Genomic DNA, 18187 nt, shown 5'->3' on the forward strand with positions numbered 1-18187 from the left:
CTCCAGAGTTTTGTCCTTTTATTGAAGCTTACAGTTTCACTGAACTTTTGGCCCCGAAGGAAAAAAAAACACAAATAAAAAAAGAGCATTGGCAGTGGGAGGTGGCAACTGTCCCCTGGGGATTGAAGCCAAGCAGAGAATGGCAGGCAGGGGAGCAGGCCACACTGCAGAGGGGGAGCCTGGCCAAGGATGCCCAGAGAGCAGACTGTCCGAGCTCCCTGAGCAGGGACGGCACCCCGGCAGCTAGAAGTCAACACGCGCGGACTTGGGGTGTGGGGCTGGTGGAACCCGAGTCACTTGGTCCCGCAAACAAACCTCTCTCATGCTTGGTTAGCTTCCACTTTGGAGAAACTGGGTTCATCAGACAAGACGGTATGGGTGAGGGGGCTCAGGTGCTAATGTCAAGAGGCTGACGGACGGACACTTACCGCTGGTGTCAGGGCGCAGAGGGGACAGCTAGAGGCTGGGGCTCAGCTGACTGGACACTACTCGCTCCACCGCAGTGACTGACATGTGCTCCTGCCACAAGGCTGGGCCATTTCAATGCTCAGGACTCTAAGGACACTCAGCTTCCAGTCCTCTCTTAAGTCAGGCCACTACCTGTGTGGCCTCAGCCCAGGTAGTGGGGACCCCAGGTGATGGGGACACGGGACTCCTGGCCCTCTTTGGAAACAGTGCGGCATCAGGCAAGGGAGAATCTTTATCTAGGAGGGGCAGGAAAAGAGGAGAGGCCCACACGCCTCTCCCACTCTCAGAAGCCAGGAAAGGTCCCTGGCACACTCCGCTCTCTCCAGACGGGCTGGCTCAGAGCATCCGAGAAGCTGTCATGGTGACGAAGTCCTCGAAGCTGAGCCGAATGTTGCCCTGCACGGCGGTGTCCTTCTCCCGGAAGGCCTCGGTCAGCACCTGCAGCTGGGTGCACACCTGGATGAAGCGGTCTAGCTGCATGGCGGGGTTGGCGGAGCGCGGGCAGTAGCGCGAGACCAGGAGCTGAGTGAACTGGGGGCTCAGGTTGTAGCCCATCTGGGACAGAGCTGCGGAGGAGGGGCACAGACAGCAGACACAACACCCTGCCGTGAGCACCGCCATCAGCCAGCTCTGTGGAGCCCGGCAGTGCAGGGACTTCGAGGAGAGGAGTACCAACATAGAGAGAGGACAGAAGTCCCTAGGGTCTGTCCGAGATGGCGGGAGCCCAAGAGGGGCTCTGTCTGGATGCTCCCCTTAGCTGGAAAGCCCCAATTCCTTTCTCCAAATCTCCATGACTCTCTGTTCAATGGGGCCCACAGGGTTCCAGAATGACACGGGGCTAGCCACGCTCATCTGTGACTCAACTGCGTTACAGAAGGATGCCCCTGGCCATGAGACACAGTGTGGCACAGAGGAGGACAGGACAAAGGCCAGCTCTGGAGTCAAGACAGCCCCTCGGCAAGTGGCTTAGCCTTGCTAATCCTCTGTCTTATCATCTCCAAAGTGGGGATAATACTTACCTTGTCGGTTCTAGTAAGGACTACGGCAAGGGGAAGAAGGGGAGAAGGGGAGAAGCACTTGGCACAGTGCCTGACACATAATTAGCCCTCGGTGTTATTTGTAAAAACTAATAAAATCATCATCATTTCCCCAGGCAAGGGTGCTGCACAGTTCTAAGGTCACGGCCTATGTGCTACCCTGTCCCCCACCTGGGGGGCTTCCTTTCTTCCTCTCTGCGTATCTACCAGCCCAGGCTAAAATCTCCTCTTTTGCTTAGGCGAGCTGCCTGAACTCAGCCTTGGTTTTCTCATCTGCTAAAGGGCAGTAAGAAGAGATCCCTCACATAAGAGTGGGGAGTAACAGTAGCTATCACGTGGGGAGTGAATGATGTAACACAGTGCCCAGCCCACAGCAAGCAGTCAATAAGTGTACCTTTTCTTGTGACAGTATCACCCTTACCAATCTCCATGAAAGGACTGGGCGAAAGAGGAAGTGATCGGTACAGGTCATGTCCTTTCCCTTCAACCAGGGCACAGCCATGGTGAGCTCACCCCCACCCACAGAGCTCCTTAGTTTTACTGAAATCCATGGCTGGGACAAGGGGCTCGGTTCTCTGGGGAGCCCTTTCTCCCTCCCAGGTGGCAAAGCTCCCTGTCAGATTCTTGCCACCCCACTAACCACCCATCTTCTAAAGTCAGCATCAGAACCAGACCTGGAGCTGTGACCTCAGGTCATCTTAGCCGACTGTCACTTTTAGCATGCTCTGGGTCCAAGAGTTGGGAAGGAATGGCCTTCTAGCTGAGCTGGCAACAGAAACCACCTTTCTGAGTCCCTGTGCAAGGCTCTTTCCACTCAGCATGCTAGAAACCAGAGAGGACAGAGCCACACCAGCCACCCTGGGCTGCCGAGCTCCCACCCCAAGGCCCCCGTCGGCCGGGTCTACCTCAACCAGCACCGCCAGGAGTGCCGTCCCGAGGGGAGTCCAGCCCTCATCCCAGAACCAGGAGTTCCCTTGCCCTGGATCCTGGCTCAGCGCCCCAGCCAGATCACGGACAAGATGGGCAGTGGGCCTGTGCCAAGAGCAGCATTTTACAGTGCGCCCGGGCATCTGGCAGTCAGAGGCGAGAGAACACCGGCGTCCCCGTCACAGGGAGTGACCTGAGAAGGCGAGCTCCGCCTGTGCCCCAGCCCTCACCTTGCTGCAGCTCTGCATAGCTGATGGAGCCAGAGCGGTCCCGGTCATACTGCTGGAAAAGGTTCTTCCACTGCTGAATGAACTTCCACAAGGCGGAGAAGCCATAGACGTCGATGCGGCCTGACTTCGTCTTGTCAAACATGTCTTGGGTGGAGAGGGAATGGAGGGAAGACAAGCTTCAAGACTGACGGCCAAGGGTCCTCGGATAGCACCCCAGCCGGAGGAGGAGACACCACAGAACCGGAGGAGACCCCACAGAACCGCAGGCCTGAGGCAGAGGGCTGTACCCGAGACACAGTCTCATCAAGTGGGGACCAGCCCCCGCCCCTGGCCACCCTCAGCCCTGGCCCTTCCAGAACTGCATTTTCTCTGCACACCTGGCAGCTGACCCCACTCTGTGCCATCTGCTACCAGTGCAGGGAGTCCCATTCTGCAGAACGGAAAACTGAGCCTGTGACTCAACAGGGTCTGGAAGTTGAGAAAAGATCTAAGGGAAAGAGCTCTCAGCCTAGAGGATCTCACCTTGAACCCAACTTCCTGTCGGAAATCCTCCCAGGCTGGAAGATTTCTCCTCCAAATAGTGGCCCACCCACCATCAGGTATCCGGTGACTTGGCCCCACCTCGAGCCCGCAGCCCACGGGGACCGGCTAGGACTCACTTATCATCATGAGGCATGTCTCGTCGTTGAAAGAGGACCAGTTGGAGTTGACCAGAGCCTGCTTCAGCTCCTTGATGGAGATGTAGCCACTGTGATCGGAGTCCACGGACTGGAACCAGGAGTAAGCCTCAGGATCCACACTGGGAGGAACACCACCTACAGGAAGGGGGGCAAACCGGAGGAGTCAGAGACGGGTCTCGAAGCCAATCTGAAGACATGCCGGGGAAGGCCAGCCTCGGTGCCTCCCTGGGGACAGGTTTTCCTTACCCACAAAGCCTCACAGTCCACCTACCCTGTCTCCCATCAAGCCAACAGCCTTACTCTGATGAAGGCTCAAAGTCGAGTCTCCAAGCACAGACTTAACGAGTATCTATAGCTGGCTTCTACCCCATGAATCTGCTGGGCTCTTCCTACAGTGTTCCAGTCACTTCTCTCTTGGATCTTAAGCTTCTAGGGAATAAGGACTTTCCAGCTGACTAAGAATGCTCTGAAAAGAAGGATTCTCTCTTCCCCACAGACTGGGAACCCAAAAATGTTTGCTGAGCCGTTGACACGCACAGCCCAAAAACAGATATTTTGAGAGTCACAGCAGCAGGGGGCTCTCTGGTGTGAAAACCAGGTCTGACCCAAGTCTGATTTCCCCAACACAAAGACAGTGGACATTCTATCAGGAGCCACCAGAGCATACATGGCCACGGAATTCCACCTCTTCTCGTTCCCCATCAGCTCCAACGCATGACCCCATCCCCAAAGCTCTCTGGAAACATCTGTGACACCTCCCCACCCGCACGCACCCAGAGGGCTGCCTAGTTCCACACCTCCTCCCCGCTGCTATACACCTGCCCGGGTTCCGACACCTCTCACGTGGATTGTTTTAACAAACCAGAAGGCCTAGCCAAATCACCCTTACAGCTACTCTCCGCCACTCTTTGCCTGCTACCGAGTGATCTCTAAAATCCAGCTCAGTTCTAACCCCTTCCCCTCCGCCTCAACTCAAAATTCTTTCAAGGCTCCCCACTGCCTACAAAATAGTCCAGCAACCTTAATCCAGCATGCCAGGTCCCCCCGCAATGTGGTCCACTCTTGCCCACCTCTCCCATTCTGTCCCCCTCACAGCTCTGTTCTAGCCCAGATGAAGCATTAGACTCGCTCTTTGCCATCCCTGCTTATTCCCACCACGGAGGCTTTACTCACTGTTCCCTGCCACGGACCCCTTCTCCCTCATCTCTTTGCATCATTTCCTGTCCCCCTACAAAACCCAAATAAAATGCCATTCCTTCCATAAAGCCTTCCCTATTCTACCATCTCTGGACAGGCTTCCTTCCCCTCTCCTTTGCACTCCTTCTCTTATGGACCTGATCCCCTGTGTACATGATTTCTTCTACCCCCTTCCAGGTTAGAGTTGGAGCAAGCTGTGGGCAAGCTACAAGCCTAACTCATTTCCGAGTGCCCAAGGGCTAGCACGGAGCCAGACCCAGATAGGAAGGTGCTCCATTCATGCCAGAGCTGGCCTCGTGGTTCAAGTCCCAGCTCCCGCATTTGTGGCCTTGGTCTATTTAAATTCTGTTTCAGTTTTCTTATCTGTAAAGTGAGGACAGGAGCAGCACCTACTTCACAAGGTGACTGCGAAGACATCACATACGGAAAGCCCGATGTCGGCATCCAGTACAGTCTAGGCACTGCCTCACTGCTGACCATCGGTGCTGCTACTGTGGTTCAAACAGCTTTGTGTGTCCGTCAGAGGTGGAAGAAAGGATCGCTCATTTGGAAAGACACGCAGGGTGAAGGGGTGGGAGATGAAAGTGGAGAAGCACAGAGTTCTATCGCCAGGATCACGCAGTGTGGGAAAGCCGACGGAGTGAAATGGCCACCAAGAGGGCTCCTTCTCACAAGGCAGCCTCAGAGGCAGCCACGGGCCATGGTGGAGCACAGAAGCCACCACCTCGTCCCAACGGTGAGGCCCAAAGAAGGTTTGCTTGACTGAGGGCCTAGGCTGACCTCCGTGCATGGGAAACCCAAGCAGGTCCCACAGCGCCCTCCTGAAAGAGCAGCTGTGCCACAGGGAGCGAGGGCCTTGGCCCCGGGTGAGAGAGTCCCTGGGACACGGGGTCAAGGCAGTTTGCACGAAAGAGCCCAGGCTCTGGAGCAAAGAGCTCTGATCCTCACTAGCTTGTGTGACTTTAGAATAAAGCTTTGGCAAAGGGCCTGACAACGTGTGCAGGCACATCTTCTCAGAGGAAGGGCTGTCTGAAAGGAGGAGAAAAGAGCTGCAAGGGGAAGAAGAGAAGCAGGCAGCAGGGGCAGAGTGTGCTCAGGGGAACTCCAATGGGACTCGGGTGGACGGCGGGGATGGTCCACGGCAGGTGTGGAGGCTGGAAAGGCCCGCGGGGTCTCGAGCACCTTCGGGACCCTTCCTGAGGGCGGGGGGGCCCTCCCATGGGCAAATCTGTCTGGTAGAGCAGTGGAGCTCGCACTTTAGACCCTGGATTCATCCAGTGGGGCTGAGGTGGGGGTTCCCAGGTGACTCCCAGGCAGGTGAGCTCCAGGGAGGCACAAGTTGTGCTGGAGAAGAGGCCACGTGAGAGGAAGCTGCAGATGGGAGCAGCTAACAGTTGGAGGCACATCTCTCCTCTCTCTGCGGCTCCAGAAACGATCCCTGGCCTCGGGCCCCACAGGGATGAGCCTCACAGAGGAGGGCTCCTTTACCTGCACTGACCTCATGCGGGCTCAGAGACAAGATTTCAGAAAGCTGAGGAACTCCACCACAATGCTGCTGAGCTGAAAGCAAACAGCCAGAAGCTCAGGGCTCTGACAAGATAAATGCCACTGACTCAGTGTTTGGAACCCCCAGGGTGTACACGCTCCCTCAGGGCCACCTGCCTGGGGATGCGTGCTAAGCTGTGGCAGCTTCCCCGCGAGGCCGTTCCCGGGAGGCCCTGCAGGTGCACCGGAGTGGTTCTAGACTGTGGGCTGCTGGCTTGGTCTCCTGGAAAGAAGCATTCTGTGAAGAGGCCGACTTTATGAGTCTGGGAGGAAACAGGGATCTAGGTACTCACCCTCCCTGACCCCCTGTCTGAGGTCACTCAGTCCTTCTCAGGGAGCCTGAAGCCCCCACCAAGAATCTCTGCCTCCAGTGAATTTCCAAGCTCCCCTCCCCCACCCTGTCCTCACCTTGTCCAATACCTCACCTTCAGCATCTCTGCTCTTTACCCTCCCTGCGTCCCATCATTCTGCTGCTGGCCTCACTATCTCTCAGGGATGAGGCCCTCACCACAAGTGCTATCACATTACATGCGGAATACTTGTCTGCTGAGAACATCCCAGAATAAGTCCTCTCACAGAATATTGCATTTTAAGCCTTTCCTACCGTACCCAGCATTTACCTGCACCTTCTCATCAAATCCTTATTAATGATCTTGTCAGGGAGTGGCATTCACCCATTTTACAGCTGTGGACATTGAGGCGTAAAGAGGTGAAGTAATTCGGTCAGGTCAGGATGTGGCCTGATCTCAAAAGCCCAGGCTTGCAACAACTGCACTCTCTTGCCTTTCTATATATAGTGACCAGTCTCCCTCACACAGAGATGGGCTCTCCCACGGCACATTGCTTCCAGCTGCTTGCTAATCCCAGCCTCTCCCTCCCCTATAAGAGCGCTGTCCATCCCCTCCACTGCCTGGTGGCTTGCAGAGCCCCTGCAGGACAGCACCGTCCACTCCCATCCCACCGATGTCAGGCTGGAGCAGGGGATGTGGCTTAGCCAATAGAACAGGACTGGAAGAGATGTAAAGTACTTCAACGCAGAAGCTTTTAAGAGGCACTGAGCTTTCCTGCTAGCCCTCCCGATCTTTCGTGCCATGAGAACAGTCCACCCCAATTAAGGGCTGCTCTTTCCGCCCACATCTGGAAAGACAAGACACGTGGCACAGAACCTCAGCAGCCAGATGCACGGCTGCTGACACGTAAGCAAGAGTAAGTAAGTGCGAGCAAGCAATGGAAGGAAATGCTTGTTGTCGTCAGCCCAAGTGATTCTGGAGTAGTTACCACAGCAAAGTTAACCCGCAGACTTCGCGTTCTGCTGATGCAAGCGGGAGCGACAGGCAAGATGCAGGGTGCCAGAGACCCGGCTGCCTGCACACCCGCGGGAAGGGCAAGGATGGGCCCTGGAGAACTCAGAACAAGGTCAGAGGCGCCTGGAGTCCAAGATCCCTACTTACCTGGAGGAGGTCCCTGTCCATAAGGCCCAGGATGCTGGGCACCATAGGAATTCGGAGGTGGCTGACCATAGGGGCCCCCCGGGGCCGCTCCACCATAGAGTCCTCCTGGAGTTCCAGAGGGGAGTCCCCCAGCGTTGGGGTGTCCATAGGGTCCTCCACCAGCTGGCGGTCCATAAGGCCCTCCAGGGGCAGGACCCCCTCCATAACCGCCACCGGGAGGTACCCCACTGCCATACTGCCCTCCACCATGGGGGGGTCCAGGGTAGTAGCTGCCTGGAGGGGCTCCGGGGGCCTGTCCTCCAGCTCCTGGGCAGCCCTGCAAGAAGAGCAAACTATGAGTCAGAATGGCAAGGCCAGAAACCAACCACAGTATGACACTTTATAGTTACAAAGCCCGGCCACTGCCACTCTTTCAACTGATCCTAAAGGCAGGGCTGGAATTATGACCTCATTGCTCAGATGGACAACCTGAGGCTTCTAGAGAAGAGAAAACCTACCCAAGATCATACCACCAATGACATGTGGAGTCAGGGCTGGAATCCTGCCCTCCTGGCTCCCCTTTCCATCACACCAAAGGGCTCTATGACGGCTTGGGATCGTGTCCGGTTTGCCACTTTCTCCCCAGCCCCCAGTGTTGAATGCATACTCAGTAAATAATTATTGAATGAATGAGGAGGCAAATGAATCAAAGTCCCAACCCCTCACCCTGTGCTACTTCCATCTCTACCTGGACAATTCACAGTGCAGATGCGATCTCCACCCCACACCCCGACGCCCGTCAATCACGAGCAATACACCCGTAGCATGGGCTCATGTGCAGGATGTCTTCCTGAGCCGAGAGTAGCTCGAGGTACAAAACCATGACCCCTTCTCACTCGTGACTCTGAGACAGGCAGGGGACACCCTGTTCCTCAGGCACCCTAGCACCATCGGTAAGAGTCAAAAAGACCAGTTTGAGTTCGGGTCCGCCACTTCCTAACTGGACTAATGACTTCCCCTCTCTAAGCCTCAACATCCTTTGTTCTAAATGGGAATAAAACAGTGCCTACCTCCCAGGTTGGTACGTGAACGAAATGAGACCAGTCATGTGAAGCGCTCTGACACAGGAGGAAACCCCAGTCCAGAAAGACTATGTGTAGGGGCTGGGACCCAGGCCATTTGTCCATTAGCTCAGACAAGGGGGCGTTCCCTCTCTTGTCCATGCCCCCACACCACTAGCCAGGGATCCCCAAACTCAGCGTGCGGCTGCAACTGCCTACGTGCCAGAGCGCAGCCCCAACACGGCTGCAGACAGGCCAGGCTCCCAGGCACGGGGAGCAGCTGTGCCCGGCTCTGAGGAAGGTACCATCTAGACATGTTCTAGATAAACCTAGAAGGCACATGAGTGGCCTGGCCGCTGAGAGCCTGGACTTGCTCTTTTTAGTGTGTTTGATAGCTTCTGGGACACTTTCCCTCAAGGCTGAAGCCAAACTCACACTTCATCTAAAGGACGTCTGCTGGCTCAAGGAAGGGGGGCTTCTTGGGGGGGGGCAGGAAGCAGGTCCTTCCACCTTCCCCACTCAGCACGGTGGGCGCTCTGCTGCCCTGGAAGCCACCAGAGCTGGCAGCAAGACTTCTCTACGGTGAAGTCACAGACCAATCTCAATTCAAAACTCTGCACTCGCCAGCTGAGTTCTCACCATGGGCCCCTGGCTTAAGCTCTCCGAGCCTGCTCCTTCCCAAGTAAAATACAGTAATCTCTCCGGCACTGGATCGCTCTGCTGATGACAAGACAAAAATGCAGCAGAATCTTGTCAGTCTTAACTTTTAGCTAAAGACTCTTCTGATAAAATAAAAATTTGAAAACGGATAAAAGTGGCTTTGGTTGAAGCATGGTGGGGGTGCCAGAGCCCCGACCATGCAGGGTCCCCTCCTTTGCCTGATCCTGAGGGGGCTCTGCAGATGCCTCAGAATGACTCGAAGGACTGCCTGAAAACCACTGATATCAGAAACACGTTCTTACAACAGTGCCTGGCATAAAGCAAAGGACCTTTAAATCTTGGCTGCTGTGCTATGACTCAGCAGGAGCGGAGCCCTGGGCGAGGTCAATTCTTGGGGAGGGGGTGTTTAAGGTGTGAAATGGTCTGAAGGAGCTCCCAGTTAACGGCAGAGGCATGGACGCGCTCTCCAAAACATCTAACAAAACAGCATAAGACACCGGGTGTTTCAAGTGGACGCACTAGCCGTGCGCCCTGAACCAGAAAGGAAAGAGGGTGAAGTCGAGGGAGTTTCCATGAGAAAGCAGCGTTTGAGCTGGGATGAAGAAAGGACAAAAAAGATTCCAAGGGAACTGGAGTAATGTGATAGGAGGGGAGCCTGGAAGGTGGTCGTCTAACCCCTTCGGTTTCTGGACGGGGAAACTAAGAAGAGGGAAAGGGACCTGCTCAAATCGCACGGAGCTGGAGGCAGAGGTGGAGTCAGACCGCGTCCCACGACACCCGGGCCCAGCAACTCCCGCTGCTCTGTGCTACGGTGCTCTTTCCTTAAGCAATAGGGCACAGGATGCCTGCGCGGGATGGAGAGGGGGGTGGGGACCCTGCAGAGTCTGGGCACACCTAAAGAACAGGCTGGACGCCAAGCCAAGAAACAGCTGCTCCACAACCAGCCCCGTGAGCAAAGCAGTAAACTGTCTCCGGCCTCAGGCACCCAAGGCCCAGGCCTTTGCCCTGGGAAAGGCCCCTCAACCAACACAGTTGGTGCTTCTAGGCAGGGCTTCTGACCCTCCCGTGATCACATTCCGGGGGCCTGACTCAGTCTGGCAACTAAACCCTCTCCTCCCTGCCCCGTGTTAGAGCCCTCACCTACACAGGGGACAGAGTGCTTGGACAAACACACAGGTGCTACGGGTAGAAGCCTGCCAATAGTCCTGGAACACAAAAGCGGAAGCTATTAGTAGCCTGCTTTTCAGATGAAGAAACTGAGGTACGCAACTGCAATGACTTCATCTAGCAAGCATTTATAGAGTGTACGTACCAGGCATGGGGCGCAAAAAAATAGGGCCTGTCCCTAAGAGTCCCATCGGTGATTTGGATATGGTTTGATCGGTGCCATCAGAAAAGTCTACTTAAATGCTATCGAGGAGGCACAGACAGAGGAATTTGTTCTCTTTGTTGAATGGTGGATGCGCAATCAAATGAAGCAATGCCGTGAAGTGGGTCAAGGAAGGCTTCCTGGAGGAGGCAGAAGTGATACTGGAGCTGACCTTGAAGGATGCCTAGGCACTCCCCAAAAGGAAAGCAGGAAGGGACATTCCGGACAGGAAGGAGAAGACAGGCACAGGCCTGTGAGTGAGCGCAGACAGGTGGGGGATGGCTGAAAAGCAGGGGTGGGGCAAGAATGCCCCCAGAAAGGCAGGCTCTTTACACTTCCCTTTACCAGGCTCCCCCCCTGCTGCATTTCAGTTAGAGGGTGAGTTACTGGTGTCTTAACGTACTTTCTGTCTGTGTCTCCTCCACGCAACAGTGGGCGCCCCAAGGCCAGACACTGGGCCTCATTCATCAGGGTCCCCAGGGGCCAGCACAGGGCCTGGCACCTGCAAGCCTCCATAAATACTTGAACAGATGAGTCCCGCTCTGAAGAGTTTGGGCTTTATGCCTGAGGAAACAGAGCGCCATAGAAGGGTTTCCAGTAGAGAAGGAACGCGATCAGAGCCTTGTTTCGAGGATTAACCAGGAGCGGGGCGGAGGATGAGCTGGTGGGGGAGGCAGCAACCCAGGTGCCAGGCAGGGAGGGCTTGTACCAGACAGCAGACTTAGACACGGAGAGAACAGGATGGATTCTGAAGCTATTTCAGAGATAGGCTAGACATGACTTGACGACTAATTCGATTAAGGAGGAGATGGAGGGGGACGGAAAGGCAAGGGTTTAGCATGACTCAGGTATCCAGAGTGTACAGATGCAGTGGGGCCACCAACTGAGGCAGAACCCAGGCTGGGGAGGAAGTCTGGGGACGATGGTTCCAGGGTCACTGAGTTGCTAGTGAAGGTCTGAACCAGACATGAAAACCGGAGTACCTGACTCCCTGTTCTTTGATGCTACTCCACGCTGTCAAGCCTTTCCAGACTTTTTCCAAGAGCATTTCATGTTGATCAACACAAGATTGTGAATGAATGAATGAATGAATGAAAGAAAGAAAGAAAGAAAGAAAGAAAGGGAGGGAGGGAAAGAAAGGGAGAGAGAAAGAAAGGCAGGAAGAGCAGCAATCATGGTTTCTGAAGCATCACAGAAAACTATCCGTCGGTCTTTTTTTCCCCTCCAAGATTTTATTTTTAAGTAATCTCTACACCCAACGTGGGTCTCAAACTCAACCCCGTGATCACAAGTCGCAAGCTCCGCATCCCCGCTGAGCGAGCCCACCAGGCGTTCCTCCCTTACTGATGGCACACAAACTACATCTGATATACCGGGGTGGGGGAGGGGCAATACCATTCTCCTGAGGCTCTGCTATGTGCTTCCAGTTCCTCAGGCTCCCACTAATCCCCAGTCCTTCCAGGGAAGCGGTATTAACCCCATGTTACAGATGAGAAAATGAAGGGCCCAAGTTTCTGAGCATGCCTGTGATGATGCAGCCAGAACGGGGGCGCTGGGATTCAGAACAGGGCCTCTACACTACTCCCTTCTGCTCTGTTCCCTCAACTGTGACTGAACAGGGACTGTCCTCAACGTAACTGTCCGACACGACAGATGTCTACAGTGGACAGGGTGGAAGGGGGAAGGGCTGGATTAGGTGAACTTTCAGAGGCTTCCAGCCCGGAGATCAGGGAGACTTGGAAGAACCCTACTCTTTTCTCACCCCAGCACCTAGACCCAGTCTGAGAGGCACAGTACTGTAAGGGAATCTCTCGGGAGACGATGGACTCTCTGTGGCACCATCTCAGATCTGTTCGCGCTCCCGCAAGTGGTGGGGAGCTCCCCTCCCCCTAAATAACCCACTCAGGAAGTTCCCTATCTTCTTTTGGCTCCAGGGTTCGTTCTTCTCCCCCCAAGACCCCCGTGAAGTTCAGAGATATCAATGTTGGGTCCATGCGGAGTCCTGATGGGGAGGGGAGTAGGCTTGTAAAAAGAGGCCTGTGCTCTACCGCTGCCCCTCAAGTGTCGGCTGGAGGAGAATAAAGCACGTTCTAAGGGGTTAAACAATCAAGAAGACAGGAGAGATCTGGACATTCGCCAGCAGAGCCTCCTCAAATATGTAAAGGCCAGAAACCTGCAGCCAATGAACACTGGGCCAAGAACTGTCCCAAGACTTCAATTACCGCCTGTGTGCTGACACTCCAAAATCCTGCTGTCCAGCGTCCTCTCTCCTGAGCTGCTGAGCCACGTATCCAACCACCTCCTGGACCTTCCCTCCAAATCTATTCCTCCCTCTGTGTCCCCACCTCAGTGAATGGTACCTCCCACCCGGTCCCCCAAACCTGAAGCCCTAGTGCCTTCCTGGGCACCTCCTCTTTCCTCCCCTCCACCACCCCAATTAGGCACCAAGTTTTCTCAATCCTACCTCCCAAATGCTTCTCAAATCCACTTTCACCAGGCTGCCGTTCTCTCTAATCAAGGGTACTTCATCAGCTTTGAGACGGGCCTCCCTGCCTCCAGTGTCCCTGCTTCGGTTCATTCTCCCAGTGCCCCACGGTACCAGCTCCAAAGCACAAATGAGACAAGACTCTTCTACTGCTCCCTCCTTCGTCAGGATGAAGTCCACACTCCCCCAAAAGGCGTACGAAGTCTTTGAGGATTTGGCCCCTGCTTACCTTTCTGGTCTCATTTCTTAGCCCTTTCCCCTTCTTCACTTGGTATTGATCTCCTGAAATTCCTCCAAAATACCGGGCTCTCATCTGCTGACCTTTGTGCGTGCTATTCCCTCTACTTTCTTCAATCGGCTAACGCCTACTGGTGATTCAGCTTCTGGCTTCAATGTCACCTCCTTTAAGAAGGCTTATTCCCGCACACACTTAGTTAGGCATCCCTCCTGTGCTGTCCCACTTACTCCCATTTAACATTTATCACACTGATTCCACAGTTTATCTATTTCTATCCCTCTTTCCTTGGAGTGTTTACTACATGCCAAACACCACACCAAGCACTTTACATGGATTATCTCCTTTAATCTTTGTAGTAACTCTTGAGATAGGTACTCTTATGACCCCATTTCAAAGAAGGGGAAAGTGAGTCCTGGTCTTTGGCAAGAAATGTCTGTGAGGAAATGGCAGAGCACGGATGTGCAGCCAAATCTCTCAGTCTCAGAGACTAAGCTCTCAATCACTGAAACCCATCAAACTGGCTCTCCGACCCAGGACCACAGGGTACTTGAGTTTCACTACTCCAACACCCAGGCCGTGCTTGAGGACCCCAGGGCTGGAGGCAGTGGAAAATTAGTTCTGGCTCCTAACAATAGGTTGGAATCCTGCAAGGCTATGTTCTGGGTACAGGGGAGGCAGCACTAAGCCTTTGGATGCTTTGAAACAACCAGGTATTTCCTTGGAATATCCTGGACCAGAAGCTGCACCGGTGGGGGATAAAAGCACTTCTGCTATTCTAGACCCATTTCTCTCCATGCTCCTTTTCAGTATTTCACTCTGAGCAGGAGCCCAGGCCGTGGGGCATAAGAGCAATCACAGCCGCAAGGGTCGCCACCAGGCCCTGGCACACACTCGCTATCAACAATGTGCCAAGCTTACTGCGAGCTTTATCAGTCTGTCTTCATTTCCGCCCTATGAAGTGGTATGCCTCCCTTCTTAATGGCTGGTCCAAGGACATACAACTATTAAGAGCTAGAGTAGAATACCGCCTAGTTGTATCCAACCTGGAAGTTCAGGCTCTTAATTTCTACGTCACTGCCTCTAGCATGCACACAAAATACCTCCAGAAGCTTATTAAGATGTAGCCTCCCGGGCCCTTCCTGGGCACAGAATAGGTCTGAGGTGGAACCCAAAATGTGCACTTTTTTTTTTTTTTTAAGATTTATTTATTTGAGAGACAGGAGAGAGTGTGACAGGCAGGCACAGAGGGAGAGGGAGAGAGAATCCCAAGCAGACTCTGGGCTGAGCACAGAGCCCAACACAGGGCTCATATCTCACAACCCTGAGATCACAATCTGAGCCAAAACCAAGTCAGATGCTCAACTGACTATGCCACCTGCACCCTTGTTTAAAAGCGTGCTTTTTAAACAAGCTCCTAGGTGATTCTGATACAGACCATCCAACGCACCACTGCAATGTTTTCCCAACCTGTGTTCCTCAAGAATACTCGTGTTACCAAAAAATGACCAGAAATTTTAGAAAAAGGGGGTTGGGGATGGGAAGGAGTTCCGTGGTTAAATAAGTTTAAGAAATACTGCGTATTCTATCCCTCTCTGGCAAATTTACAAAGCATATTAACAAGTTAAGAATTCTGAGATGCCTCATGTTGAACGAACTTATTCAGCTGTATTTCACAGAGTATTTCCCAAACTTATTTAACCACAGACTCCTCCTCTATTAGCAATACCTATTAACATTTCATAAGACCCAACAAATGAAATGAAGCTTCGGAAGCCCTGCTAGGTTATACTTCCTAACTAACCCCAGCCCATGCTAGCCTCTTTTTGTCTACCTCTGCTAAGTAGGAAACGAAAGGGGTTCTAAGTTACAGTCCTCGCCTCACTCCCTCACTTGCTATATTGTGACCTTGGGCAAGCCACTATAACCTTTTTGGGCTCCTTCCTCAGCTATAAATTGGGGATAATAATCTCTGCTAGCATGCTTACTGGGCCTTCCTCACTGAGATTAAAAAGGTCCAAATACTATGTACAAAAGCCATACAGGGCTGCACTCCCTCACCATTCTTTTGGCATGTGACTGTACTCAGTTGAGCGTTTTCTAATATCCCACATAATTTTGTTTTCCAATTTTCCCTGCATGGGTTTTATCTCCTAAATTAGTATGATCTTGGGCAACTCAGGAGCCCTCCCTAGGCTTCAGCTTCTTAAAATACAGGTACGATTTTGAGGACCCTCATGGCACTGACCTTCTAGGAGTCTAGAAAAAAATCCAAATATTAAAATACTGTTACACTCTTAGAAGTACCAAATGCTTTACAGGCATGACTTCATTAATATTCATGACAGCTCTCTGAAGTACACCCTATTATTGGGCCCAATTTTACAGAGGGGGAAACTTAGGCTCACAAAAACAAAATACCCTGCTTAACGGCTCATAACTATTTAAGTGACGAAGCCAAGGTGTGAACCTTCTTCTGCCTCCAAGTTAACTGAACCACTCTACCGATCTGTCATCCAACAAAGAATTCTGGCCACAGAATCACTTTGCTGTGGTGTTCCTGGATGGATCAAAATGGGCTGGGGAGCGGGGAAGAGGCATTTGCTGACAGCTTCCGGGTTCTGCTGCCTGCCCGGAGACTGCAGGTTAAGTTCTGTGTCTTCTCTGGGTTTCACTTTTCCCATGCGTGAAATGGAGGTGTTAGACTAAGTAAACAAGGTCACTTGAGGAACCTGCGGAAACCGCAGATTCTCCGGATGATTCGCATACAGTACGTCAGGGGTGTATTTTTATCTGACGCCCCGAACGATGCCGACGAAACCAGTACTCTACACGTTCTGTTGGCGTTGCTGAGCCCGCCGGGAGCCCCCGCGGGAGTCCTGAGAAGGTGTGGGGCCCCGGCAGAGACCAGCCTGATTACGTGGGGTCCAAGGTCCCCAAATCCTCACGGGCGCGACGTCAGAGGGGGCGCGACGAGACCTCCCAGACCTGTAGTCCGGCGTGACGTGAGACAGGCGCGACCGACCAGCCCTTTCGCCTTCTCTGCCCCGCGCGACCTCGCTAAAGCCAACCTCAGCGTGGGAAGGGCGCGGAGAATGCCAGGAGAAAGCAAAGCGGGGTCCGGGCCTGGACTCGGCGAGGCCCCTACCTGGAATCGCCCGCCCCCTCCACACACTCACCTGCCCGTACGGGTAGCTGGCCATGGCGACTCGACGTCACACGTTGGCGAGGGGCGGGGCTTCCCGGTCCTAAGCCTGCCCCGCCTGGGGCGGGGGGTGGGCCCGCTTCTGATTGGATGTCCCCCGTTGTCAATCCTGGGCGCAAGGGTCGACGGAAGTGACGTTCTAGGGCGGCGGTTGGGTGCCTCAGGGACAGGCACGAGATGCCAAAGGTTGGGTGAAAGTTTCCGGAAATCTCGTTCGCTTACTGGAGGGGCTGTTCCTCCCTTTCCTGCCCTAGCTTAGGCCCCAGGGCTGCTCAGGCCCGGGTATTTAGTGAGAAGCTTGGGTCGGTTGTTGTAGCGGTGGCCATGTTTTAACCTGGCAAATGGGACACCTGATAGGGGGTAGTTGCGTTCGTCACTGTAAGTTTCCGCCCGCCGGAGGAGGGCCCAGGCGGTTGCTGTGACAACCGGGAACAGATGTAGGCCTCCTGGACAGAATGGAGGCAAGGTCGGAAGTACTTCACTCTAATGTCAAGACACCAATTAGTAGCTTTAGAGTGAGATCTGTGGTCTTTGCGGAGGAAAATCCCAAGCCATCAAAGTGAGAGGAAAATTAGATCATCTGGGGTCTCTTCTTTCATAAAACGGGGATACTGTGGTCCAGAGAGGCAGTGACTTGCCCTAGTTCACAGTAGGTTGGGGCAGAGGTGGCCCAGAACTGGTGTCAATGGACGCCCAGTTCTCAGCAGGAATTAGTCCCCAAAGTAAGTCCACTTCTGGTTACTGAGTGACCACATAAAGTCATGTACTTACTTGCTCTTGGTGGTTCAGGCTCTGCACTTGTTTGCATGCCTATTTGACGAATTGTTAAGTTCTTCCATGTGGACATAGATTGTATGTGGCTTTGCTGGTCATATCCCCTGTACCTAGTGCAGTGCTTGGCACTGTATTATTTTTAAATCAATAAATTAATAGTGTTATGAGGTGTTATCCATTCCAGCCCATCTATCTAACCATCTAGGCAGGCACTTTCCAAAATCGCTCATCATGCTACTTGTCCATTGTCCAATGGCTACAATGGCTCCTCTTCATCTGCACCTGCAAAAAAAAGGCCCAACCTCTTCATTCCGTCACTCTAGGCCCTTCATAATATGACCCAACTTCACCTTGGTATTTGGTACTGTTACTGTGCTATATTCCAGCCTGCCTCATAGAAGAGTTCTTTTTGATATTTTCCCCAAAACTGATTCCCCTCTTTCATCTCAGAAAATTCACCCACTCTCTCAGGCAGAACCTAGGATTGTTCTAGGGTGGCCTCTGTTTCTCCAAATGCTTTCCCACCTCTGTTTGTTCCACTTCAAAAGTAGACCCACATCTCCTTTTTTCTCCCTGTTTGCACTATCACCCTAGTCCAAGATTCCATCATCTGTGGCCTGAATTGTTGCAGTAGCCTCCTGAGCAGTGTCCCTGCTTTCATTCTTTCTCCCACGCTCTATTCTTCATGGAGCAGCCAAAGCGCTTGTCTTAAATGTAAATTAGATCATGTCTTTCCTGGGCTTACTTTCCTTCCCATAACTCACAATAAAATCTAAACTCAGCCTTGTGACCTTCACGGCCCTACGTGACCAAGACCTTGCCTGCATCTCCAGCTGCACTTGCTGTCCCTGCTGTCCCCCTCAGTTCACTCCAGCCACACTGTC

The 18187-nt window shown here is 53.4% G+C and overlaps 1 protein-coding gene across 1 annotated transcript; it reads right to left on the reverse strand.

Moving 5' to 3' along the window:
- On the reverse strand, nt 1–16650 carry PEF1 (penta-EF-hand domain containing 1). The gene is made up of 5 exons (XM_011230733.3): nt 16504–16650; nt 7536–7851; nt 3322–3477; nt 2663–2806; nt 1–1034 (listed from the first exon to the last, which is right to left on the reverse strand). Exons 1-5 carry the CDS (start codon nt 16525–16527, stop codon nt 805–807), a joined length of 870 nt encoding a protein of 289 aa, XP_011229035.1. The 5' UTR covers nt 16528–16650; the 3' UTR covers nt 1–804.
- Nucleotides 16651–18187: the final 1537 nt, after the last annotated feature.

This window comes from Ailuropoda melanoleuca, chromosome 2 (genome assembly GCF_002007445.2).
Source record: "Ailuropoda melanoleuca isolate Jingjing chromosome 2, ASM200744v2, whole genome shotgun sequence".
Lineage (NCBI taxonomy): Eukaryota > Metazoa > Chordata > Mammalia > Carnivora > Ursidae > Ailuropoda > Ailuropoda melanoleuca.